Here is a 27847-nt window from a genome sequence, read left to right on the forward strand (position 1 = left end):
CTGTTATTGTGAGGTATGTACAAGGAAGCTATCTGAACCCTCTTTACCTTCCTAAGCATATGTTGTTTTAAAAAACATACAAATCAAACAAACAAAAACAGGCTGATACCAGATTATGAGTAAAAGAAACAAAAGGCACTCGGGTCCACACACCCATTATATTAAAGTTAATGCACTGCTCACTTGAGTTGCCTGACGAGTTTAAGGGGGAAAAGCACCTGAACACCTCTTTTATTTTCATTTGGTAAACTACAAAATTAACCTTGTAAAATGCACTTCCAAATGTTTAAATGGGGATGTGCAATTTTTGACAGCCATCAGCTGTGCTGATTAATATCAGACCCACTTTACCAGATCTTTCCAGGAATAATAATAAGTAGCCAGAGGTACACACAAACACTCAGACATACTTAAACGTGCAGCAATGAGTATGAGTTATTAAAAAAAAAACTATTTCCATTTTTACCACTGGAAACAACAAGGCCCAGAGGAGGTGTTATTTATCTAAAATGATGCTGATATAAACCAATGGCTGAACTAGAAAAAGTGCTTTGTTGTTTTTGATTCCTATACTTAATAATTAGTTCTCTTTTTCATATAAAATTTGCTACAAATATCAATGTATTTCCTTCTTTGGTAAAATGGAAATATCCAGACAGCACTAAAAGTTGTACTGGATTTTTATATATTAACCATACCAGTAAAAAAACCAAAACTTTTAACAATCTGTTGTATTTTCAGAAATTGGTTGGCTTCAGGCTGGCTGAAATATTAGAGCATTTGAATTTAGCCTAACAATTCTTAGGTTGTTAGCTGATTTAATTAGCTACTTCAATTGGAATAATCCTGCAAAATGTCTGTAAGGAGTATTGTTACCATATGCATGTATGGTTGTGAAAAATAAATAACAGGATCTCACATTCAGAATTATAGGTGATCCAGAGGACAACAGAAAGATGTACAGTGGACACAAATAGATTGTAGTATATGATTAACAATGACTTGTACGCAACAAGTGGTATAAAAAACATCATTAAGGTCCTTTATGACTAGAAAGGAAGATGGGTCAGTCACCTAACAAGAAAGAGGAATAGCTTGATAGACGTCTATGTGCTGCACTGGAAGTCACAAAATAATCTAAAGAAATTGAGGCAGGCCTACAGCATGATAGCATGAGCTCTTCTATCAAAGATCTGTGCAATGACATGGAAAAATTTCACACAGGAGGAAAAGGAATGGATGGGTTGCCAGCTCTGCTGACAGAAGGAATAGACAGGTCAGTGAAATCAAAAGTCCATCAACGTTTTATGATGTGTGTATGGGTAACACGAACATATGTTTATATGTCTGTATGTGTATATATGATTACATATATAGTTACATGTATGTGTACATCTACAAACATAACTGTGGATTCTAGGGGAAAAAGAAAAGATGTGTCAAATCAAATAAATTAAGGGAATGAGTGGAATTATTTTCTATCGTTGTGATAATTACAAGAAAGACACAATGGTTTAAAATGAAAAAAAAAATCACCTTTCCTAATTAACCAATTTCTGAGAAGGAAACCATGGAAACAAGTGGGAAAAATTCTATAGAACAGATAATGTAGAGACTATAAATGGCATACCATGAGATTGAGAAGTACTGCCTTGTATGTATCAGAATGGACCATAGATTACTTTCATCCCCAAATCGGTTTTTTAAAAATGGTCTATTCTATGTAATTAAATCCATTATGAAAAGTATCAAAAATTAGTGACAGAGAAGCCCTACAGGTCCATCTGTCCATCTGGAAATTGTTTTTGCAATACAATTTAGGACTACATGAGACAGAATGTCCTTTCAGATATATATACTTCCCCTTTACTTTGCTATGATAAGCTGTTTGACTACCCAAAACTACCCCTTTTATAAAAGAGAAAACTATGACATACACCCTGGCTAAGAGGAACAATACCATTTAACTGATTTGTGGGTCTCATTTCCTTCCATTTCTCATGACAGCATGCAATTTTTCTATTTCATAACGTATCCAACTTATGAATGTACACAATAACAGTTCAAAACCTGGCAACTCATTGCTTTCATTCAGTAACAAATATGTCGGAGCCTCATGAGAATATCATCCTTTGAGTCTAGGCTACAGACCATGTTATAGATGAAACAATACTTAACTGAAATGCTAGACTCCTTTTCCTCCTACTCGTCCATAACTATTACACAAACAGACCCTGAAACATTCCAGGTAATTGGAGCTCAAAAAGACTAACCTGACAAGCTATGTTATGGAGGCCAAAGTAGTTTCCTTGTATTAATTTGAAGATTTTCTAATCTGACAAGGGCTACTGACAATGCTGTCAAAAACCTGGAAGACTGTATAAAATACTCCATTTAACTACTATATACACTTTCTCCAGATAAACCCTCCAAATTTGTGGGTGGATACCCCCTACTTGCTGAAAATGAATTTCTTATGCTGTAGAGGGCTAATTATTAAAAAATATATGGGAAGTTACAAGACCTGTTCAGCTCTCTAGCCCAAGCAATACATGCTAGAGGGTTTAGCACAAAAAAAAAAAGAGGACAACTATAAAATTTCTGCTCTGGAGCTTCAAATTTCTAGTTAGGACACTGAGTTGTTACATTCTGTACTTCCGGTTACAAAATCCCCTTGCATAATATGGAACCACACTGCATTGAATTCTGGGCCACAGCAGGTTTGATAATGAAGATCTGGAATAGAACTATAGGGAATGTGCTTTTACAACATAAAATGCTTATGTCATAGGACAAGAATAATAATTATGTTTTATGAGGCTTTCATTTTATATAACACATTTCTAGAAATGCAATTTGATCCTTTTCTTGAAATCTGTGATTTCTATCTGAATTTGTGCAATGTGTCATGTAATGGCTTTTTAATGCATTATTGTTACAATGAAATGAGAATGTAAACCATAGGACTTTGGAAAACCTGATTTTAATCAGCCCCATACTACTTTTGGGCGCGTAGTTGATTTTCAAAATAGAAGGATTGTTGTCTCATTTCTTCTATTGGATTTGGAAAATTGGGATGACCTCTGGACTGCAGATATAACTTATTCTTCTCATTTTAAGAACCCTTCTGTCTGTGAGAGTTCCAGATTATTGGGATATTCTTTTTCCTAACTATAACACAGAAGAAGCTGAAGTTCAATACCAAATGTTGATAGTCCTTGCTCTGAAGTATCTCTCTCTCTCTCTCTCTCTCTCTCTCTCTTCTCTCTCTCCATCTTTTATCTTAATGTACCAATAAGAATGAGTTACCCAATGTCAGTATTTGTCAGTGTTTTTAAAAACTGAGATCGTTGCTTCCCAGAAAGAGAACAATGAAACCAACAGCATCATGGTTACCTGAGTGAGTGGTTCCTGGTAAGGTCAGGTTGACGCTCCTGCAGAATTTCAAAGATGTTGGGCTGACGTAGAAATGCAACAATCTTGTCATTGTAGGCTGTGTCAATGGAAAAGGAGAATATTTTAAAGAACAATCTGGAATTTCTGCTGTACTAACAATGATAATGAAGACCCACAAAAAATTTTACAAAGATACGTCAATATTTTGGTTATACCTTAAGTTAGTGTTATTATTATGACTTTAATTAGCATCTAATTAACTTTATGGCTGGGAAGCTAGGCGGCACAGTGGACAAAGCAGTGGGCTAGGAATCAGGAAGACTTGTCTTCATGAGTTCAGCCTCAGACACTTTCTAGCTATGTGACCCTGGACAAGTCTCTTAATTCTGTTTGCCTCAGTTTCTTGTTCATAAAATGAGCTGGAAAAAGAAATGGCAAACTACTCCAGTACCTTTGCAAGAAAACCCCAAATGGGGTCATAAAGAGTCAGGCAACATCTAAAACAATAGCAAAAATTACTTTATGGTTAACCTATTGCCATATGTCACATCTGGTCTCATTAAGCCTTTCTATCAGAATCATCTAATGGAATCACAGCTATCATCAAGTGGCAAGATAAGAATGATGCTAAGACACTCTGTACACCCCATCAGACAATTCCCAACAGACAATAGATACATAGAAGATGAGTGACAGCCAAATAGAGGCAATTACAAACAATTTTGCATAAAAATGTTAAGAAGACTACAATGCAGGGAACATAAAGAAAATAAGCTATAGCTATTAACTCTTGGAAGGCTAAGAATAGAAATCTCAAAGTAGCACACAACACTATTGAAAGGTTCTTTTGGGGTTTGAAATGTTAGGCAGTCTATGGGACAAATACTAGAGCCACAATCAAGAGGTTCTATAAGTGAGAATGATGGACACAAGGAAAGGGACAAGTCATTCCTAGAAGAAATATATAAATGGCAGTCGGCCACAGATGGGTCTTTTCCATCACATCTGCAAAGAAAGCTACAAACCACCTCTCCTCCCCCTCTCCCAATTAGCAGCAGTAGTTTCAGATCTTAGAACACATATAGATATATGTCTTGGCTGATGCTGGCTAATAATGTCTGCAGCAAGAATTAGAAAATTCACGAATCTGAATCCTTTTTATTCTTCCTTTTTTGTTTGTTTCAAGTAAAATACTCTGTTGCAATCAAAGCTATCAGTGACTGTGAGATAATACAAATGGATCATTGAGCCATTTAAAATTTATTGTAATATATTGTGTGGTATTTGGATATAATCTTATTTTTTTCACTATACTATAATCTGATTTGCCAAAGTTGTTAATTAATAAGTAATTCTTCCACCAGTGTTTCATTGTGTTAAATCTATACACATTGTATTTCTCTGAGTCTGTTTTAGATTATGGACTCAACTCCATTGATCTTTTTTTCTACTGTTTCTTCCCTAGTACTAGACAGTTTTGTTTATTGCTACTTAACAACATAATTAGATATCTGGCAGCCCAGTACTTCTTCATTTTTTCTTTTACAATTTATCTTGATATTCTTGACAATTTGGTTTTATTTAATTTTATGACCTTTAATTTTATACCTTGAGTGGCACCACATTAAAGCTATAAAAATGTTTGGGTAACCTTGAGAGTTTCATTATGTAGCCTTAACCTAGCCATGAACATAGAGAAGAAACTATATTCTAAGACTGGTAAAATTTAAAAGTACACTAATAGACAATAAGCAAAATTTTTAAATCTTAAACAAGGGCAAATGATGAAAAAAATAGGCTTATATGGAAGTCAAAGTGACTGATTAGTGCCTAGTTTAAAGGAAAAAATCATTAAAAATAGATTTTTTTTTCATTTAGCCCCAGAGTGCAAAAATAGGACTCATGAGTTGAAGTTCCAAAGAAGTAAAAGTAGCCTGGAAGGAATGAAGAATTTAACAATTAGAGATATGAAAAATGGAATGCATTGACATAAGAGGTTGCACATTATGTTCCTCTCTCCTCTCCACATCCTCCACTGGAGGTATTCAAGCAAAAACTGAATGACCACTTATCAGGTGTATTGAAGCAGAGATTCTTTTTCATTTATGGGTTCTGAGGCTCTTTCCATCTCTGACATTCCATGATGCCATAAAAGTATATTTAAATGGCTATATGTCTTTTTAAATGTTAGGTCATGAATTTCTCATCAGGGATTCAGGTTTAGCCAACACTTTTATGTTCCATAAATGATATATAAGATCTTAAACCAAGTAATAATTATCTATTTACAACAGAAGTATACTCAAACCCTGCTGCAGACATTTGCTAGACTTTAACATAACACATTATCTTTCTCTTCCTCCTTATTCTCCTCTTCCTCCTTCTCCTCCTTCCATCTTCTTCTTCTTTTCTTCCTCCTCCTCCATCATCACCACCATCATCATCATCATCTTCTAGAACTATGGTTTCATTGTTTAGGGAAATTCTGGTGTGGAAACTCCCTCTACTTGTGGAGACTGGTCAATGTTTATCAATTTAAATGCCTTAGAGAGCTGCCTGGGATTTTAAGAAGTCCAGTGACTTTCCCAGGGCCATACAGCCAATACCTGACAGGAGCAGGACTTGGACCAAGGTCTTCTTGACGCTGAAGCTGGCTCCCTAATGGTGAACCAGTCTGTCTTTATGTTCTGATATTCAGTATACATACATTGAAAACAAGCATATAAATAATAATATAAAATATTCAAGATGACCAATATTGTTGACTAAACTATTTTATATAAAATCAAAAATATTTTAAAACTGCTAATGTATAATCCCATTTTCAACATGATGTTTCTTAAATTTATGATTTTTATATTATTTCCCAAGAACGAAAGCAGTTTTAAAAAATTCAATAGCTTTGTCCATAGAGATTACATTTAATCTGAGTGGTCTGGCAATTTTAATGACACATGGTTTACAAAATACCTGTTTTATCTTGGCATATTGCTTCTAGAGAAACAAATATTATATATTTTATATGCCTGGTATAGGACTTCAGCACACAAGAGAGGACAGCAATAAATTTTAAAGAATGATAATTGGTCTCATTGCATGAGAACAAGGAATGTAAAAGGCTGACTCATGCAAAGGGAATTGTCTCATCTAAGATACCACTGCTTTCTTCATCTCTTTCCTCACTGGCATTCATAAGACCGATAAAAAATTTTACAGAATCAAACCTATTCCCGACAGTGCTATAAAGGAGATAAAAGATGAACTAAAAAGAAAAATACTGCATTTAAAATCTAGCAAAGCTCAAAGGAATCAAGAATACAATAGATGAAAATGAAAACAAAAGAATCGAAAAATTGTCAAGTTGTTCTCTGCTAATGTTTTTATATCAGTCGATATAATTAATAAGAGACTGTCTTTTAATTAAACAAAATTTTAATATCCACAAAAGCATTATAAATCTGTTAATATTTCACATAAGGGAAAATTCCCATTGTCATTTGGCAATAGAATCATGGGATCATAGAATTTGAAAATTAGAAGGAACCTTAGAGTTTATCTAATTTAACTACTCATTTAATAAATGAGGAAACCATAGTGACAGAGAGATTAAGCAAGCTTAATGACAACAGAAAAACAAAACCCAGGTCTCCTGACCAGCATTCTTTCCACTACACCATGTTCCTTCTCTACTTTTTTTCCAGTAATGGGAGGAATATTTCTACTTTGCTTGAGTGAGCAGCAGGATTGAGGTGCCACTTTTCTCAAGTCTTTTAAAATGTGGTATAATTGTTTTCCCCATTTAATTAATTATGCCACTGTAAAGTCATGTGCTTTCAGTCTTAGACCATACAGTTTTGGGCATATTTATTTCAAAACAGCAGCCAACTAATTTATAATGACCATATTTCATGTATTCCATAATTAAGTCATTTTCTCCATCACTTTCAATAGTCAAATACTCATATTCAGAAAAGGTTAAGGAATATATAAGTTCACCTTGATTTTTCTGTTGCTGTTTTTTTTTCAACAATGCAATGCTTTTAAAATTCAAATGTGAATTAAATCTGTTAAAGGTTTCTTAAGGAAAATGCAACAGAATTTCAAACAAAATACAAAAGCATCTCTGCCAATGCTTTTTAATATGATGCACTTGTGACATGCTGGCAGTTTTCAAATGACTTCAATCATATGTGCCCAAAGGTCAAAATTCCCCAGCAAGCAATGTCAAATGAATAGAATCATCCTAACTCCAAATCCATAGCAACAAACAGCATACACACACACACACACACATATTGCACACTGGCATGCAAAATTAAATTAGAATTTCCTTCTCTGAAGAACAAGAGAGCAGCTGATGACATACCCACTGGAACCATGTCTTGGTACTGTGACCTACTGACAGTATTGAAGGTGCTGGATGGCCTAGGAAGAACTGGTGGCCCTGAATGTCGAGAGTCCTCTCCTACCTGCAAAAAGAAACACAGTCATGTCCTGCCAAAGAACTGGGGTCCCCATCTAAAGCATGCCTTAGGAGTGTGTCAATTGGAAATAGCTTGTACATTCACAGAACTGAGTCCTGCAAATGGTCGAAAGGAAAGGAAAGTGTCAGTTTAGGAGCTGAATTAGGGCAATGTCCTAATGTTCAATTTTTAAACCAAGCTCCCTCCCCCTTTTTAAAAATTTCAGCAGATGAACTGACCAGTTATCTTTAGCTAAATTCCTAAAGCCTATTTTTCTGGTATTTCTATTTGGAAGTTACCACACAAGATAACTGGTAGCAGAAGCAAGCAATCCATTTAATTTAATTGTACTAATTTGAATTAATTTATTTTATAATAAAGAAACGGGTTCTTGAACTAGATATACAAACACACATAAAACAATTTTGTTTTGAGGATCTGATCATTTTAGAGAGTGTTTTATTTTATGATTTTTTTCATCTTTATAAAACACGTATACTCTTCCACCAAAATTTCACAGAATACCAAATTATGAGGGGTAAGATATCAGAAGATGGTTGCACATATCATATTTATGAATTAATATTCAGTAATAGATCCCTACTCTTATTCATTCAAAGATTCCTACAAATTTTAATATTACATCATTTAACTTTTTGGAATATTCTAAATGTCAAAGATAGGGCATATAGCTGGAATGGCTCATATGTCTTTTTTCACATTGACTTATGGTAAACTTTTAGGTTTGTATAATGAGGTCAGCCACTGCCTTTTTGAGATCAATCACTACTCATGGTTTTTACTAACCAGGATGAAGGTACTATTTAAAGACACCAATGACAGACATAAGGTTTTTCTGCTGCAAGTAGGGCGCTATGTGTCACCATTCTTAGAACTAGAAATGAGACCTGTCCCCAATTCCTCATTTCTTGAAATCAGACCCAGTCAACAGGCAAGTTGGCATAGGACATAACCCAGGATGTACCTCCTACCACTGATTAGACAGTAGGCATTTCCTCTGAAGGTTTAACAATATTGTAGATAAAATGTGGGTATTAGGAGAGGTGAGCTCTGCTACACGCATATAGCTTTCTTTCACATGAAAAGCAAACTTCAGATAGTGTTAGTGTTTATTTCAGCATCTCTTCCTGAAATTGGGTTCATTAGTCTACCACAATACTTTAGATTCTGGGGGAAAAATTATAAAAGGGATTTTAGGGACAGTTATAATTTTTATTTGTGGCTTCCCTGAAAATGGGTCATTCTGAATAGTCCATAGAACCATTTGCTTAATGAGGACTGAAAAAGAAGGTGAGTCTGCTGAAGAACAAAGTGACGTCAGGCATGGTAGACACATGCCACCTGTTTATCAAGTATCAGGTCCAAAGGTAAGAGATTTATTTGTGTTTGTAGAATGGATTGTGCCAGTATCCTGCAATGCGACATTACTAATTTACAGGATAAGCAGGGTATACATTTATATGTTGCTCTTGAGCTATAAATACCGAGCATATCACGCACCTATAAATTTTATACAAGCTTCACATAAATATATTGCCAGACACACGTGCACGCGCGCGCGCACACACACACACACAATTAGCAAACACACAAAGCCAATCAGAACTGGTCCACGCATTAAGAAGGGGAATTACAAAAGAGTTAAACCCAAAAGAATCAAATACAGTCATGGAATTTCACTCTATTATGTTTTCTCCTTATCATGGAAATACTCCATCACCAATCTAGAATCTAAAGGATATCATGCTGGTGTTGAAAAGATACATAGAATGCAAATTTGGCTATCATCTAATAATGCTTTAGGCAAAATTTGTGAATTATGCATTTGAATGAATAAACGTAAAAGCATTTGTTAAGTGCCTACTATACTCCAAGTATATTTCATATAATGTATACAAAAACCAACAATAAAGGCATTTAAGTTGTTGGGGAAGGACAGATGACCTCTAATACCTGAACACTCCCTTTGGTCACGTAAACTCTTACAGTATATTAAAGTGAAGCTCTCTGTGACTTGTAATTAGGAAATCTGAGTGCCCTCAAGTGGTTACAATATGGAACTGCATTAAGAATCCACAGAAAACAGGCCAAACCTTATAGAATCAATAGAGTTGTAAAAGATTTAGGGCTGTAAGAAGCCTGAAAATCCAGCCAGTCCAAACCCTTAACTGACTTCGGAGGTCCTTTTTAGCTCTAAATCGATGACACAATGGACCCATCTCCTTAGGGCCAACAAGCATGGCACATCGGAGAGCCTTCCACAGATAGATATACATTCCAGTTTTAAAGACCATCAGTGAAGGAAATTCCACAACTTTTATTCTAGCAACCCTTTCCCAAGGAGTTCTTTCTTATGTTTAACTTAATTTCCAAATTACTGAAATTTAAAACTTTTGAAAGAAATCTTTTCCAGTTTTCCTTGATGGTAGAGACTGGTGAAATTATTTATCTCCAATTTATCTTTTATATAGCTTGTTTGTACCAAGTTGTTTGCATGTTCTCTCCTTCGCTGGATTGTGAGGGCCTTGAGGGCAGGGACAGTTTTTCCCATTCTTTATAGGCACAGCACTTAGCACAGTGTGTGGCACATAGTAGGTGCTCAAAAAAAAAAAAAGATTTGTGTTGACTTGACTGGAATTTATACTTCCTTGTTATCTTCAGTGGATATATATAACGAATGATTTTGAAGCCATCTATGCATAAGGGTATATAAACAAAGATTGTGGACACAGCCCCCCCCATTAGATCATTCCTTAAAAAAAAAAAACTTTCACTATATTTCTGTGTGTATACAGAGAACTGCTGATATTTTAAACTTTCTCAGTTTTTGTCAAAATGCCTCACATTAAACTACAACCAAAAAAAAGGAAAACTTTTTTTAGACCATCTCAGCCTAAGTGCAGCTACATACTGATCAATCTTCTTTAGCCATCAGGAAAGTCCCCAAGAAAACTTTGTGACTCACTTCTCCAGCACTGTGGCTGCGCTGTCTAGTCAGATGTTGACGATGTACCAAAGCGCTTGTGGGTCTGCTGCTCTGTAGTGGGAGCCGGGGGTCAATGAAGGTGGTGGTACGGGAATTGTGGTCGACAAAAAAAGCCTAGAAGACAGACAAACTCATGGTCAATACTCGCTACATCCATAGATCTAACATTCCTGCATACATCCTGGGATTCTGTGAACACACTTAGGATTCACTTCCTTAGCCCTCTTTTATAATGTCCTTCAAATCTTTGTCTTATTGTCAACAGTCTTTTACAACAGGGCTTGCATTATTAACTGTATTAATATTATTAACTGTAGGATTTTGAATTTGGAATGGAACTTAAAGATCATTTACTTCAACCCTTTCTTTTCACAGATAAAGAAACCAAGGCCCAGAGAGATCATGTGATTTGTCTATGGTCAAACAGTGATTTTTAGTGAGACCTCAGAGATTCTCAGGGGTATTCCTTTGCTGTATTTCTGGCTTTTTTTCCTTTCTGTTCTGCTCCTACTGCTAGCACCCTACCTTAGGCCTAGAGTGTAGGCCCTAGACTATTGCAACAGTCTTTTAAGTGATAACCTTGTCTCTAGTCTCTTAAGGACCCTTCACAATCCATCTGGCACACTGCTGCTAGGTTAATTTTCTGAAACTTGGACTTTGATCAGGTCAATGCTCCCATCACCTCTAAAACTCTTTATTGGTGTCTCTGACCCACAGAATAAAAGTCTACAGGTTGTGTCCTAAACTCCTGACATCAAGGCTCTTAACAGAATTAAGCCCTAGGTCTTTTCTGTTGAGGGACTAATTACATGCATTTAAAAGGCAGGATACCATCGAAGATAATAAGATTTGAGCCTGGATCCAGCATTAGTACTCTTTACTTAAAGGAAAATTAGTTTAAGTAAGTTTGCCATTATTGGGATAAAATTAATTAAGCCATCCAAGAGAAAAGGGCCTATCAGGACAATGCCAGTAAACTAGCAAACCACAACCCATAAATATGACAGAATGTGTCAGGGCAGATGATCTCAGGCTTTAGGCAGAGGGGATTACTTACTGCATGAGCCAAATATAAAAGCATTGGCTTTTCACACTGGGGAAAATGATGTCATCACAGGGTACTGTGACCACAAAGGGGAGAGTGTGACTAGGTGAATTCCATTGTGCTGCTGGAAAAATGCTGCCTAAGAAAAATAGTTTAACCATTCTAGATATTGAAATACTTTGTTACAGACTGATGCTCATTTTGCTTTGTGATAAAACACCTGCAAGCTAGACAAAAATGATTTTTTAAGAGATTTCTGAGGAGAGTGTCATGATTGTCATTGCTGAGAAATAGGCCAATTTAAACTATAATAAATTGAAGTATTAGGAAAGAGAAATAAACATTACGATGATTGATGTTTAAGTAGCTCATTACATTATGTAGCACATTTACAAAGAGCTTTAAGTACATTTTTCTCATTTGATTTTCATAAAAGTTTCATAAGGAAGCTATATGTATGATTATTCCCGTTTTACAGATTAAGAGACTGAGGCTGAGAGATATTAAGTAACTTGCTCAGTTACTGAATGTTAGAAATAAGATTTAAACTCAGGGCTTCCTAACTCCAATTTCTGTACTCTTTCCACTATAACAAGGTGTCTTTCTATACCAGAAATGGAAAAAAAACCAAACAAACCCAACCTCACACACACACACACACACACACACACACACATACTTCTCCTTTCTTTCCCTCTCTGTATGTATGTATATATGTATGTATTTAAACACACCTCTCTCTCTCAACACACACACACACACACACACACACACACACACACACACACACACACCCCTTTTGTGCCACCAATCACTGAATTCCAGGATATAAAGAATATAGAGAGTGGAGGTCTTGGATGAGAGAGCATTCTTAAACCTACTCCCCCTGCTGTCAAATCTTCAGCCGTCTTTAAAAGGAAACATAGGACAGACACAGTTTGTCATCTTAGGTCTTCTGAGACTAGACCTACATTCTAATCCTTATCCCTTCTACTGCCCAAGAGGCAACATAAGACACTATTTCATTTAGAAGGCAGGCACATACACTTAAGCAGTTCCTTTCAGTCTCTGAAGACTTATTCAATGGGGACTAACTGGTTCTCACACATGGATATTAGTTACAACTATTTTAAGGGAATGGGCAGCCCAACCTCAAAATTTTATCTCCTAGAGTCATGGTCAGTTCTCATGCACTTAAAAAAATAATAGCATCTCTTGACCGAAGGATATGTTGTTTAATTATAATGTAAGCCACAGTGATTAAGAAAGAAGATGAAGCACTTGCATTAAAATAGATCACGCATTTACTCAATTTGATTTCTTTGAAATGCTTTTTGTAGAGTAGTCATTTAACAGCATCAGCAATGTATTTTGAAAAGCAACCCCCTATGTAATTATTGGGGCTGTGTATATAGGTCAAACATGATTTACAACCAGTGTCACAGTATAATTGGGTGTTAAGAAGCTTGTCCAGTGTCCATTCTCTCAATAAAGCTTTGCTATAAGAAATCATTTGAAAACAGACATAGAGCCAAGAAAATAATCAATTAATTTACCAAGAAGATAATTAAAAATCCTGTACCACTGGAGAAGCACAGAAATGCTTGATTATTTCAAATGATAAAGTGAGAAAATTACGAAGTTAGATATTCTCTTTTCTGCTCCCTCCCTCTTATCTTCAATATTTAATCTTTACACTATCCCCTACACTAAGTCCTCTGAATACAACCATGCCCAAGTTTCTGCTGTCTTTAATTAAAATAAACATGCAAACAAAGAAACTTTCTCTAGCCACCTGGAGCTATGGCATTTTCTCCCCCCATGTAGCCTCAGTTGTCTTCCCTATTCGGGCCTTCTTCCTTTCCACAAAAACGTTACAAAGAATAGTCCACACTCACTGCTTTTATTTACCATTTAATCCTAAAAAAACTATGCACTCTGGCTTCCACCCTCAACACTTTATAATTTTCTCCCTTAAAGACTGCTATAAGATATAAAAGCTGATACTATAAACAAATTAGGGGACTAAGGAATAGCTTATCTGTCAGATTTATGGAGAATGGAGGAATTTATGACCAAACAAGACATAGAGAACATTATGAAATGCAAAATGGATAATTCTAATTACATTAAATTGCAAAGTTTTTGCATAAACAAAGCCAATGCAACCAAGATTAGGAGGGAAGCTGAAAACTGGGAAAGAATTTTTACAACTAGTGTCTCTGAAAAAAGCCTCATTTCTAAAAATATATAAATAACTGAGTCAAATTTGCAACAATAGAAGTCATTCTCCAATTGATAAATAGTCAAAGGATATGAAGAGGCAGTTTTCAGAGGAAGGAATTAAAGCCATCTATAGTTATAGGAAAAAATGCTCTAAAGCACTATTGATTAGAGAGATGCAAATCAAAACAACTCTGAGGCACCACATCACACTGATCAGATTGGCTAACATGACAAAACAGGAAAATGATAAATGTTGGACAAGATGTGGGAAAGTTGGAACATTAATTCATTGTTAGTGGAGTTGTGAGCTGATCCAACCATTCTGGAGAGTAATTTGGAACTATGCTCAAAGGACTATAAAAATATGCATACCCTTTGACCCAGCAATACCACTTCTAGGGCTGTATCCCAAAGAGAACATACAAATGGGAAAAGGACCCATATGTACAAAAATATTTATAGCAGCTCTCTTTGTGGTGGCCAAGAACTGGAAATTGAGGGGATGCCCATCAATTGGGGGATGGATGAAGAAGTTGTGGTATATGAATGTAATGGAATGCTATTGTGCTATAAGAAATGATGAGCAGATGGACTTCAGAAAAACCTGGAAAGACTTATATGAACTGATGCTGAGTGAAGTGAACAGAACAAGGAGGACATTGTACACAGTAACAGCCACAGTGTGTGATGACTGATTTTGATAGACTTAGTTCTTCTCAGCAATGCAAGGACCTTAAACAATTCCAAAGGACTCATGATGGAAAATGCCATACACATCCAGAGAAAGAACTATGGAATCTGCATGCAGAGAGAAGCAGACTATTTTCCTTTTTTTAAAATTTTGTTTTGTTTTCTTTCTCATGGTATCTCCCATTGGTTACAATTCTTCTATACAACATGACTAATATGAAAATATGTTTAATAGGAATGTATATGTAGAGCCTATATCAGATTGAAGGCTGTCTTGGGGAGGAAGTGGAGAGGGAGGGGGAAAAAATTTAAAACTTATGGAAGTGAATGTTGAAAACTAAAAATAAGTAAACTAATTTTAAAAAGCAGTCAAGGAAAACTATCTGCTTCAAAACTAGTTGTCTTTGTCTTGTTAGCACTACTGGGTTTTTTGTGAGAATTACATTTAATTTTTATTTTGTTTTTTCTCAATTATGTGTAAATAAAAAATTTTAACATCCATTTAAAAAGAAGATTGCTATATTTAGTGGCTTTTTCTCAGTCTTCAGGCACTTGGAACTTTATGCTGCTATTGACTCTGTTCCCTCTTATTTTCATGGAAACTCCCTATTTCTGTGGTTTCTGTGGTATAGTTTGCTCCAGGTTCTCTTCCTAACAAATGACTCCCTTCCTTCTCTTTCGTTGGCTCATTTTCTTCATTCTCTCCCTTTAATGGGTTTCCTAGTGTTCTAATACAACAGGGTTCTACCATGAGCCTTTTCTCACTTACACTTTCTCCCTTGGCAGTTGTATCTATGGCTTCGAATGACATCCCTGTGATGAAGATAACTAAATCTTTCCCTCAGATTCCAACCTGTCTCTAGTTTCAGACCTTTACTTCCAATTCTGCTAGAGCTTTCCATGCAGGTGTTTTGACATGTTCAAAGCTTAACTCACCACCTTCTTGATGCTAAACTTATGCCTTCTTCCTAATATTTTTATATATTTAAGACACTACCAACCTCCCATTGATTTCAAGGAAGCAGCCAGAGGGCACGGTGTATAGAACACTTGACCCAGAATCAGGAAGACACTCAGATACTTAGTGGTTGTGGGACTCTGGGCAAATCGCTTCATCTTTGTCTGTTTCAGTTTCCTCAATTGTAAAATACGGATAATAATAACACCTACCTTCTAGGGTTGTTGTGAAGACTAAAAAGCTTTGTAAACGTTAAAGTTATGTAAATGCTAGCTATTATTATAATCATATTATTATTCAAGAATCATGTTTTTCTTCTTTATCTTCCTTGCCCCTTATATTCAATCAGTTACTTAGTCTTTCTCTAGGATCCATCTTCTTTTTCTTGTCCTTACTGCTACTCATCTAGTTTGGGCCTTCATTATTTCTTTCCTAAACTGTTGCAAAAGCCTTCTAACTAGATGTTTTATCTCTAATCTGTTTCCTTCCGATTCACTTCAATGGATATGTTAGCTCCCTGATAGATGGATTCCCTTATGGGTGCAAATTGTAACACATCCGTATTTTCTAATCCTTTGTAATTCTTACCCAGTCCCTTTCACTGATTACCCACCAAGGAGCTACACAACACGCTAAAGACCTTCCTCTAGGTCTTTTTATATTTTGTGGGAAGTAGTGTAACACTTGAGCCTTCCATCCCTGTTCCCACTATGTGACTGGCCCACTTCTTTTTCCAATCATACATTTCCTGGATGAGCTTATTTAAAATTACACATCTCCAATCTAGATGATGTAAATAAACTATTAATGCTTTAAAAATGGAAAACAGATGGAAGAAAGGACAAAGACACCTGTTATTGAAGCTTCACAGAAATTTCAACCAACGCAAGTCAACTGCCATCCGTAATGAGGAGACTGATCCTTACTCAACGGCCCTTTGTTCAATGATTATTTATATCAAGGAAAGCAAAAATAGGAAGATGTACGCTTGGGGCAGCTAGGTGGCACAGTGGAAGAGCACTGGGCCTAGAGTCAGGAAGATCTGAGTTCAAATATGGCTTTGGAAACTTACTAGCTCTGTGACCCTAGGTAAGTCACTTAACCCTATTTGCCTCAGTCCCTCATCTATAAAATGGGGTCACACTAGAGAAGGAAATCATAAACACATCCAGTATCTTTGTCAAGAAACCACCATGTACAACATCCATGGGATCACACAGAGCCAGACACAACTGAATGACTGAACAATGACAAGGCTTGGCAAGAGTGTTTGCCCCTGTCAAGGAGAAGATCCAATAGAGTCTAAGTTGAAGAGAGGTTCCTTATTGTAGGAGTTCTTAAGCTATTCTGTGACACACACCTTTGCCAGTAAGGTGAAACCTATGGACCCCATCTCACAATAAGGTTTTTAAACGTATAAAATAAAATATATAGGATCAAAATGGAAATTAATTATGCTGAAATATCATTATCAAACTATTTTTAGAAAGTTCATGAAAGAATTCTTATCCTACAGGATGTGGGATTTCTTCAAGATGTTCTTGTTTATACATAATGCCTCGAGGCCCAAAACAGTTCTCAGCCTCCCAGATGAGATACAGCATCACAAAGATGAATTTGCTCCAATTAGTCACACCAGAAAAAAGAAATGGATGAAGAATACCTATTGTCTGGATTATAATACGCAGTTGAATGGAAAAAATACACAATTATATATGTATCTATATGTATACACATATATGCACATATATGCATACATATACATATATACATATATGTGTCTCTGTGTGTGTGTGTGTGTGTGTGTGTATGTGTGAGATTTACATCTTGGACAGATTCTGCAAACCTGGGCCCAGAAGTGAAAAGGAGAAACAGAGAGAACTTTATAGCCTTTGGAAAACTGCAAAATTCTTTTAATGATCACAAATTTCTCTATGAAACAAAAGATCACAAATATTAGTGATGTTGTGTGGTTATGAATCACTAAAGACTACAATCTTTAAAGATTTTAAGAAGAAAAAGATGGTAACTAATGTGCAAACTAAGAAATACACTTTTGGATGTAGTCAACATGGGAATTTGTTTTACTTGACTTTTCTTATATGAAAGAGAAGCTTCCTTTTCTCCCTCCCTTTCTCCTTTCTTTCCCTCCTTTCTTTCTTTCTTTCTTCACTTCCATCCTTTCTCCCTACCTCCATTTCTTCTTTCCCCTTTCTTCCTTTCCTCCTTTCTTTCCCCTTCTTCTCTTCCATCCCTCCTTTTCCTTCCTTCCTTTCCTCCCTTTCCTTGCTTTCTTTCTTCTTTTCCTTTCCTTTTCTTTCCAGTGGGAGTGTGTATGAAGAAATAAAGGTTTGATAACTGAAAAAAATAAAAGTTTATCTCAAAAATGAAGTACTACAGATCATTTAAAGGGCAAAAGAAAGTCACCCAACTGGTGTGTTGAGGATTGTAACACATTACAAACACGGAGTTACAAAGAATACATGATATAAAGGATGTCCTCAAAGAAAAGTTGATTAAAAAAAAAAGATGGGCTGATTTCATTGTAAGAGTGAGGAATAGTCTGATGGACAGCTTAGGTGCCCCACGTCTCAAGGTGTCTCAAGATGTCAAGAGAACATGAGGAAGGCCTCTAGTATATTGAGTTGACCCACTGTGGTGAACTCTAGAAGGCCATAAACAGGAATCACTCAAGTTGGACTGGCATGCATTCTGATCTTTGTCTATGGAGGAAATACCCACATTGATGAGATGACATATCTTCTGGAGTTTTGGAATATCTTTTAAATGGCTGCTCCAACTTAGGTCATCCCTGGAAGTAGGCTGTAGCCAACTTGTCCCCTCAATTGACATTTGGGTCTCCTAGAACCTTTATTCTTTGGAATTATGGTAGTCCATGATTTGCAACCATAGAGGAGAACATTTTTATTTTTTTAAAAATGGACCTCTTTTGGTGAGGAGCAGTCTGGGATTGTTAAAAGCAAATGAAATCCAGTTTACTCTCCCCTATGTAACGTAGGGCCGAACTTAACATCTATTTATAGTTCTAGTCCCAGTTATACACATTAATATACTGATAATGGACAAGCCCAGCAACTGGTCATCCAAACTATCTCATAGTTTGAAAAGGGTCTTTTTTTCAATCGTATAGTTTTCCACTTCATGGATTTTTTTTGAGTAATCATGGGTTTCACTGAGGGGGCCCTGTAATGCTCTGGGTTTGATGCAGTCAATATAGTATCACCCCCAAACTGGGATGTCTGGACTATTTCAACATGTATAGGGAATTCTTCTTCCATTTGGACTTAGCACAGAATCAGTTTCATGACAATGGATAACACATTTGGCAAGCATATGTCTCTCTGTTTTATGCATTATTTGATGGTAATAATCTGAGGATCATTAAAGTGAATTATCTATATAGTTGTTTTACCAAGAAATCTTGTAATATGTTAACATATACATAAAAGAGTCCTTATTAGAGGAGAACCTCTAAGATTGTGCTTCGTTGGGAATCAAATGCTTTTTTGAAATAGTCAAAAACAATAAATACCTAGAAATCTTGTATTCTTTGCACCTTTCAGCCAATTGTGTGACTGAGAAAATGCAGTCTGCTACAGCAAGCCATTTGTAAAAGCTTATCTGTCCTTATGAAATATTTTCATCAAAGATACAAGTTTATGTCATTCTCAAAAAGTACTGCATGATCAAAGATTAGGGGATCTTGTAGTGAGAATGCAACTCTCTCATACAAATTCTCTCCTGCTCCAAAGGTAGCAAGATGCCATTTGCACATTGGGTGGACTCCCTGTGGTAAACTGATAGAAAGATGTGGACAAGAATCATATAAGATGGGAAAGAATGGGAGGATTGCAATCTACATCATTGAAGGAAATACCCACCTTGACAGCATAACAAATGCACTGGAGGACTGCATTTTCCCTTAGGTGACATCTTTATTATAAGTCACCCTGGACCTCCCCAATATTTGGCCCCAAGCTAGTTATCAAGGCTTATCTATCATTCTCCTTCACACACAATAAGTTCTAACCAAACTAGACAATTCCCTAAATGTGCCCATGCTTCCTTGTCTTTGTGCATTTGCTTCAAAAGTATTCCCTTTCCTTAGAAGGCCCTTCCCTTATGGTTCTGCTCATTCAATCTTAATCCTTTTTTAGGCTCAGTTTAAATGTAATTATTCGACGTAGCTGCCCCAAATCCCCCCAAAGCTAGAAGAAGTTTTCCCTCTTCCAAAATCCCATAGTATTCTGGATCTCTTTTCTTGCCATTTTAAGTCCTATGTGGGATGACGTTTTGTGTATCTTATTTCCTTACTAAACGATAAGCTCTGGGGAAGCTAGGTGGTACAGTGAATAAAGTGTTGGGCCTGGAATCAGCAAGACTCATCTTCCTGAGTTTAAATCTTGCCTCAGACTCTTAGATACTTAGCTGTATGACCCTGGGCAAGTCACTTAACCCAGTTTGCCTCAGTTTCCTCATCTGTAAAATGAATTGGAGAAACTACTAAACAACCCAAAAACTATAAGTTGTAGGAGAGCAAAGACTGTTCTTACTCATTTTCCTATACCAAATAGTGTCATGTCACTTAGCAGGCACTCAGGAAATTTAGAGGGCCAGGAAGACCTAGGTTCAAATCTCGCCTCTGACACATATGAGCTGTGTGATTTTGGGCAAGTCCCAACCTCTCAGTGCCCCAGGTGACTCTCAAAATCTGTTACAAAGAGCTTCAGATCAGCACACATGGAGGGAGTTTCCCATTCTGATGAAATCATGCATCTAGATTAAACAAAACAAAATGACAGGGAGGCCACTCGTCCACTGAGGATACTACCACTCCCTATAACGTGGAATACCCTTTCTTTCTCTCCTTCTATTCTATCTCTACATTTCTCTCTTTCTCTCCCTATGGTCTACTTCTTCCTTCCTCTATTTCCCTATTCCTGCTGCTTTCCTAACAACTACCTTAGGCCTGCTAGTGGCTTCACCGATGCTGGATGACTACTCTGATCTTCTCAGTATTTAAAAGGCCACTGGGAGCTTGCTATGAACAGCATAGCACTTCAGGCACTCACTGCATGAAATACCCTTCCCTAACCCATTTGTGAGACTGCTGTGGGTGGTAGAAAGGTGACATTTTTCTAACTCACAAAGGATTCTATTTCAGAGGCAGATGGAATGCTCTGTGTATTGTTTACACATGCTCATTAAGTCTGCCAAGTACTTTGGGAGCAAGGTCCTGGGTAAGAACTCCCTCAAACCACATACCTACAGCACTAATAGAATGCAGGATAAGGAATCAAGACCCAGGCATTCCATTGCTGGCACAATGCATGACCTTGGACAAGATTGCTTAGTTCCTGACTTCTCTGCCTGCATATAAAGAATTACTTAGTTCACAGGAGAGCTGTAAAAATTTACACACTTATTCAAAGGAGAGGGAAAGCATGTGAAAGGCACAATATAAGTAGAAGAACTGTCATTTCTCTATGTAACTCAGGTATTAATTACTACAAAAAATCTTTCCAATGCTCACCACCATCAACTGCTTTCTAATTAATTTTGGGGAAAAGAATATGTCCCATAGGACACCTTAACTAGTTCAAGCTAGCACAGAAACTGACCTAATATTCTTTCATTTAGGGCACACTATATTTCATAATTCCCTAATACCATATAATTATCTATTAAAAGCTCCTAACATTTGCTTATGTGTTCTGCTTGAAAAAACAATGTGTTACACTGATTGCATGAACACAGGATTACTTCAAAGAACTTTTAGGCTAGCTCCCAATAAAGTAAAATTGTGGAACAATAGAGTGGCATACAACCACTGATGTGAAGTTTCATTAAAGAAATTAATTCAAGCTTCCTAGCTCTGCACTAATGAACACTAGAATCATGGTTAAAAACAAAAGGAATGCAAACACACCAAAATCTAGTCTCATTTTAAAAACTTCTACCCTTTCACTGCTCCAGGGCACAGTCAAAGCCAGGAAATTTAAGACAGTTGGAGCCAACTAGTGTTTCACCAAGGCCAAAAAAAATACACTTTTTCTTCACACAATACTAAAAAAGTTATTATTTTAGAAACAGAAAAGGACATCAGTATTTCTTAAGACATAACAACTACAGCCTCAACAAAATTAGAATGTAGCTTTAAAAGAAATTAAATTTGTCTACATAGAAATCTTTGCCAAATAAACTGGGGATCCATAAAAGTACACACACCTACCCCATTCATATACACTGAGCAACAGTGCTTTGATCATAATATAAAGAACCATAATTTAAGAATGAAGCACTAACTACAACAAATCTAGATTGGTGATCCCAAATCTTAGTTTTTTAATGTACTATCAGGTTGGAAGACATAATTTATTTTAATTTACTCCAATTAAAAGTAAAACATTACTCACATACTCCTTCCCTTCTTGGAATTTCTCATTTCTCTTTCCCCAATGTTGTGGGGGAATACATACAACTGTTTTCTCTACATTGTTCCCTGTCTTCCCACACAATCTTTCAACCATCATAGAAGAGTAGAAGAGGCATGAATGATACTATTTGCTGAAGACAAAGAGAATGTTTCATTTTTCTCAGTAAAATTAATTAGAAGGCAAGTGATGATGGTGAGCATAGCAAAGCTCTCTTTGGTTAAAGAATGGTTACTTGTTATTAGTAGGAGGGAAAGGGTCAAAAAGAAAAAAAATATATATACACACTTATTAAGTGTATATATACTTATGTGCATGCTTTTGAGCCATTATTTGCTGGACTCCCAGGACATTCTCCTTTCTTCCTCAAGGGGTTCAACGTCTGGCTCAAAGTCTCTCTCTCCAGAACCCCTACCCTTATACAAGGGGATTGTAACATATATGTATATGCTATATACATATATATATATATATAGATATAGATGTTATATATATATATATATATATATATATATATATATATATATAGATGTTTCCTCAAATAACCTAACTTTCCCAATTCCTCAGTAGACTTGGTTCTCATAGCCTAATAGCCCTCAACTCCACTTCACCTAAACCACAACTAAATTACCTAAACCTCACCATTACTCCCCAAGTGTTTCACGTTCATGCACTCTTAAATTCCTTTATCTGATCACAATCTTTTATCATTGCATCTTTCCCTAATGCATTAGAACCATGAACTCCAGTCTTTGAACCCTTCATTATTTTTGTTCTCTATACTGCTCTGTTATTTCTCAGTCTATCACCCCTGGATTGGCTAAACTCTACTCTCTTTCCTATCATGACCCCTTGAAGAACTATTTCAACTCTATACTATCCTTTACTCTTGGATCCTTTGCTCCACTGTCCTATTACTGGTCACATATGACCAAAGTCCAACCATGGAATATTTCAACTTTCTACTTCCTAGAACAAATGAGCTAGAGAAAATCATGAAACATGCTAACTGGGTCTACTTCAAATTTATGTTATCAGTTTCTGGTCCTCATTGGAGCAAAGCAATCATTCTACTCCTTCTGGATCAATTTGCTATTGAACTTCCCACATCTGTAGTAGCCTTCTTATCTTTTCTCAAATCATCCACAGTACCACTTCTCTCTTAACTGGGGAACCTCAAATATCACTTAATTTTAAAAACTGAGGTTATTATCTGAGAGCTCCTTCTCCTCCTTTCTTTAATTCACATCACTCAGACTTCTTCCCCCACTATCTTCTCCTTTACTCCAATCTCAAATGAAGAGATGGCCCTTCTCCTTGTCAAGGACACACGGTCTAAATGCACCCTTGATCACATCCCCTGACATCATCTCCAGAAGATTTCCTCATGTATCATCATCCTCACTCCCTTTAATTTTAATCTTTCCCTGTCTACTGCCTTCTTCCCTGATGCCTACAAACACACCCACATCACCCCTATCTTTAAACAAAAATTCAACCCTTACTTAATCCTACCATCTCTACTATTATCCTATATCTCTCCTCCCCTCCTTAGCTAAACTGCTTGAGAAATCTGTTTACATTAGGCAAATTAAATTTATATCCAATTCGTCTCTTTACTCTCACTTCTAAATTCTGTCCAGTCTAGCTTCTGATCTTATCATTCAACTGAAACTACCCTCTCCAAAGTTACCAATGACCTCTTTTTTTAAAAAAAAATGATTTCTAATATTCATTTTTTAATTGAGTTCCAAATTCTTTCTCTCTCACCCACTGAGAAGGCAAGTAATATAATATTGATTATATATGTGAAGTCATGCAATATATTTCCATATTAGTTGTGCTGCTCCCCACTCCTAAAAAAAGTAAGAAAAATAAAGTAAAAAAATATGCTTCAATCTACATTCAGAGTTCATCAGTTTTCCCTCTGGAAGTGGATAACATTTTACATCATGAGTCCTTCAAATTCATCTTTGATTATTTTATTGATCAGACCAGCTAAGTCTTCTATAGTTGATGATCATTACAATATTGCTGTTACTGTATACGATGTTCTCCTGATTCTACCCACTTTACTCTGCATCAATTTCTACAGGTCTTCCCAAGTTTTTTTGAAACCATCCCCCTTGTCTACACTGTCTTTTACTCTTGGATCTTTTGTTCCATTGTCCTATCACTGGTCACATATGACTAAAGTTCAACCATGGAATAGTCCCACTTTCTACCTATAGCACAATAATATTCCATCACAATCATATGCCACAACTTGTTCAGCCATTCCTCAATTAATGAGCATCTCCCCAATTTCCAATTATTTGTCACCACAAAAAAAGCTGCTATATTTTTGTACATACAGGTCATTTCCCTTTCCCTTTGGTCTTTTTGAGATATAGACCTAGTAGTGGTATTGTTGGGTCAAAGGGTATACACAGTTTTATAGCTATATGGGCATAGTTCCAAATTGTTCTCCACAAGGTTAGACCAGTCAGCTCACAACTCTAATAATGATGCATTACTATCTCTATTTTTCCACATCCCCTGCAACATGTCATTTTCCTTTTCTGTCATGTTAGCCAACTTGATAAGTATAAAGTGATACATCATAGTTGTTTTACTCTGTATTTCTTTCATTATTAGTGATTTAGAGGATTTTTCATTTGACTACTGAAAGCTTTGATTCCTTCTTTTGAAAACTGCCTGTTCATATCCTTTGACTATTTACCAATTGGGAAATGACCCTTATTTTTATAAATTTATTCAGTTCCCTATGTATTTAAGAAATGAGTCCTTTACAAAAGAAATTTATTGTAAAATTGGTTTCCTATTTACCTTCTCATTTTGGCTGCATTGGTTTTGTTTGTGCAAAACCTTTTTAATTCCATGTAACCAAAATTATCCATTTTACTTCCTGCAATCCTCTTTTTCTTGTTTGGTCATAAACTCTTCCCTTATCCACAAAATCTGACAGGTATATTTTTCCATACTCTCCTACTTTGTTTATAAGATCACCTTTAAGATGTCTAAATCACATGCCCATTTTGAGCTTATCTTAATATGTGGTGTGAGATGTCAGTCTATACTTAGTTAATACCAGACTGATTTCCAGTCTTCCCAGCAATTTTTGTCAAATAGTGAGTTCTTGCCCCCAAAGCTTGGATCTTTGGGTTTGACAAACACTAAATTACTATGGCCTTTTACTCTTGTATATTGTGTACCTAATCTATTCCACTGATCTCCCACTCTATTTCTCAACCAGTACCAGATCGATGATTATTGCTTTGTAATATAACTTGAAATATGGTACTGCTAGGCTGCCTTCCTTCATATATTTTTCAAAGACTCCCTTAATATTACTGACGTTTTGTTGTTCCAGATGAACTTTGTTATTATTTTTTTCTAGCTCTATAAAATAATTCTTTGGTAGTTTGATTAGTATGGTACCATCTGTTTTTATTTGTGTGAAAAATGTGTCATCTGCAGTTATTTAAATGGAATTTCTTTTTTCATCTCTTCTTGCTAGGTTTTGTTGGTAATATGTAGAAATGCTGATGATTTATATGGGTTTATTTTGTATCCTGCAACTTTGCCAAAGTTGTTAATTGTTTCAAGTAGATTTTTAGTTGATTCTCTAATTATACCATCAAATCATCTGCAAAGAGTGATAATTTTGCTTCCTTGCTTCCTTTTCTTATTCCTTTTTCTTGTCTAATTGCCATAGGTAGGATTTCTAGTAAAATATTGAATAATCCTGGTGATAACTGACATCCTTGTTTTACTCTGATCTTATTGGAAAGGCTTCTAGTTTATTCCCTTTATATATAATGCTTCCTTTGGTTTTAGATAGGTACTACTTACAGTTTTAAGAAAAGCTCCATTTATTCCTATGCTTGCTAGTGTTTTTAATAGAAATGGGTATTACATTTTGTCAACAGCTTTTTCTGCATCTATTGAGATAATCATATGATTTTTATTGTTTTTATTATTGATATGGATGATATTATTGATATGCTGATACTTTTCCTAATATTGAACTAGCCCTAAATTCCTGCTGTACATCCCATCTAGTCATAGTGTATGATCTTTGTAATATATTGCTGTAATCTCCTTGCTAGTATTTTATTTAAAATTTTTATATTGATATTCATTAGGGAAATTGGTCTATAGCTTTTTTCTCTGGTTTTGCTCTTGCTGGTTAGGTACTGAAACCATATCTATGTCACAGAAGGAATCTGGAGGTGTCCTTTCTTTCTTTATTTTTTGAAATAGTTTATGTAGCATTGGAATTAATTGTTCTTTATGTTAAGTACAATTCACTTATAAACCTGTCTGGTCCTAAAGCTTTCTGCTTAGGGAGCTCATTGATGGTTCATTCAAATCCTTTTTCTAAGATAAGGTTATTTAAATATTCTATTTTCTTTACTGTTAATTTGGGCAATTTACATTTTTTTCAGTATTCATCCATTTCACTTGGATTGTCAGTTTTACTGGTATATAAGGGGGTAAAATAACTCCCAATAATTGATTTAATTTCATCCTCATTGCTGTGCAGTCACCCTTTTCATTTTTGATATTGGTAATTTGGTTTTCTTCTTTTTTAAAAAAATCAAATTAGCCAATGGTTTACCTATTTTATTGTTTTTTCCCATAAAACCAGCTTCCAATTTTATTTATTAGTTTAGTGGCTGTTTTACTTTCAATTTTATTAATTTTTCCTTTGATTTTCAGGATTTCTATTTCAGTATTTAATTGGGGATTTTTAATTTGTTTTCTTTCTAGTTTTTTTAGTTGCATGCCCAATTCACTGATCTGTTCTTTCACTCTTTTATTGATTTAGGTATTTAGAGATATAAATTTTCCTCTAAATATTGCTTTTTTCTATATCCCACAAATTTTGGTATGTTGTCTCATTGTTCTCATTATCGTTAATGAAATAATTGATTGTTTCTATGATTTGCTCTTTGACCCACTCATTCTTTAGGATTAGATTATTTAGTTTTCAATTAATTTTTGTCTATGCTTCTAAGCCCCTTTTTTGCTGGGTAAGTTTTATGAAGGGAAGTAATTTATAAGAAGAAAGGGAGGGAGGGAGGAAGAATGGAAGGAAGCAAAGGAAGGAACAAAGAAAGGAAAGAAGGAAGGAGGGAAAATGTAAAGGACGGAGAGAGGAAAGTTGGGAAGGAGAGAGAACAGGAAGGTGGGAAGGATATATTAAATACTCATTATAACAAGGCACTATGCTTAACACTTTATAAATATTATCTCATTTAATCCTCACAACAACCCTGTGAGGTAGGTGCTATTATTATCCCCATTTCACAGATGAGGAAAAAGACAAAAGCTAAGCAACACAGCCAGTCTGAGGCCAAATTTGATCTCAGGTCTTCTCAGGACTCATGGCTCAACATTATCTACAATGCCACCTAGCAGCTTAATAAGGCTGTGTATGTGTACATTGCAGGTATGTTTTTATTTATTCAGGAGTTGCTAAGATATAGATTATTTTTCCCTCATGAAAATTCACAATTAGTGGGATGTGACATGATATATGACAAATATCAGATTTTCTACAAGCATTCTATCATTTATTTGGGGGCAGGGGCAGAATCT

General features: G+C 35.7%; 1 protein-coding gene across 1 annotated transcript in view; it reads right to left on the bottom strand.

Annotated features, from left to right (window-relative positions):
* The window catches only part of HECW2 (HECT, C2 and WW domain containing E3 ubiquitin protein ligase 2), a 211528-nt gene that overhangs the window by 82965 nt on the left and 100716 nt on the right, over positions 1-27847 (bottom strand). The window contains exons 14-16 of the mRNA XM_036744243.1: positions 10846-10980; positions 7763-7865; positions 3397-3493 (exon numbers count right to left, since the gene is read on the bottom strand). Of these exons, the coding sequence (XP_036600138.1) occupies positions 3397-3493; positions 7763-7865; positions 10846-10980 (335 nt within the window). The remainder of the gene's footprint in view (positions 1-3396; positions 3494-7762; positions 7866-10845; positions 10981-27847) is intronic.

This window comes from Trichosurus vulpecula, chromosome 2 (assembly GCF_011100635.1).
Source record: "Trichosurus vulpecula isolate mTriVul1 chromosome 2, mTriVul1.pri, whole genome shotgun sequence".
NCBI classification, from domain to species: domain Eukaryota; kingdom Metazoa; phylum Chordata; class Mammalia; order Diprotodontia; family Phalangeridae; genus Trichosurus; species Trichosurus vulpecula.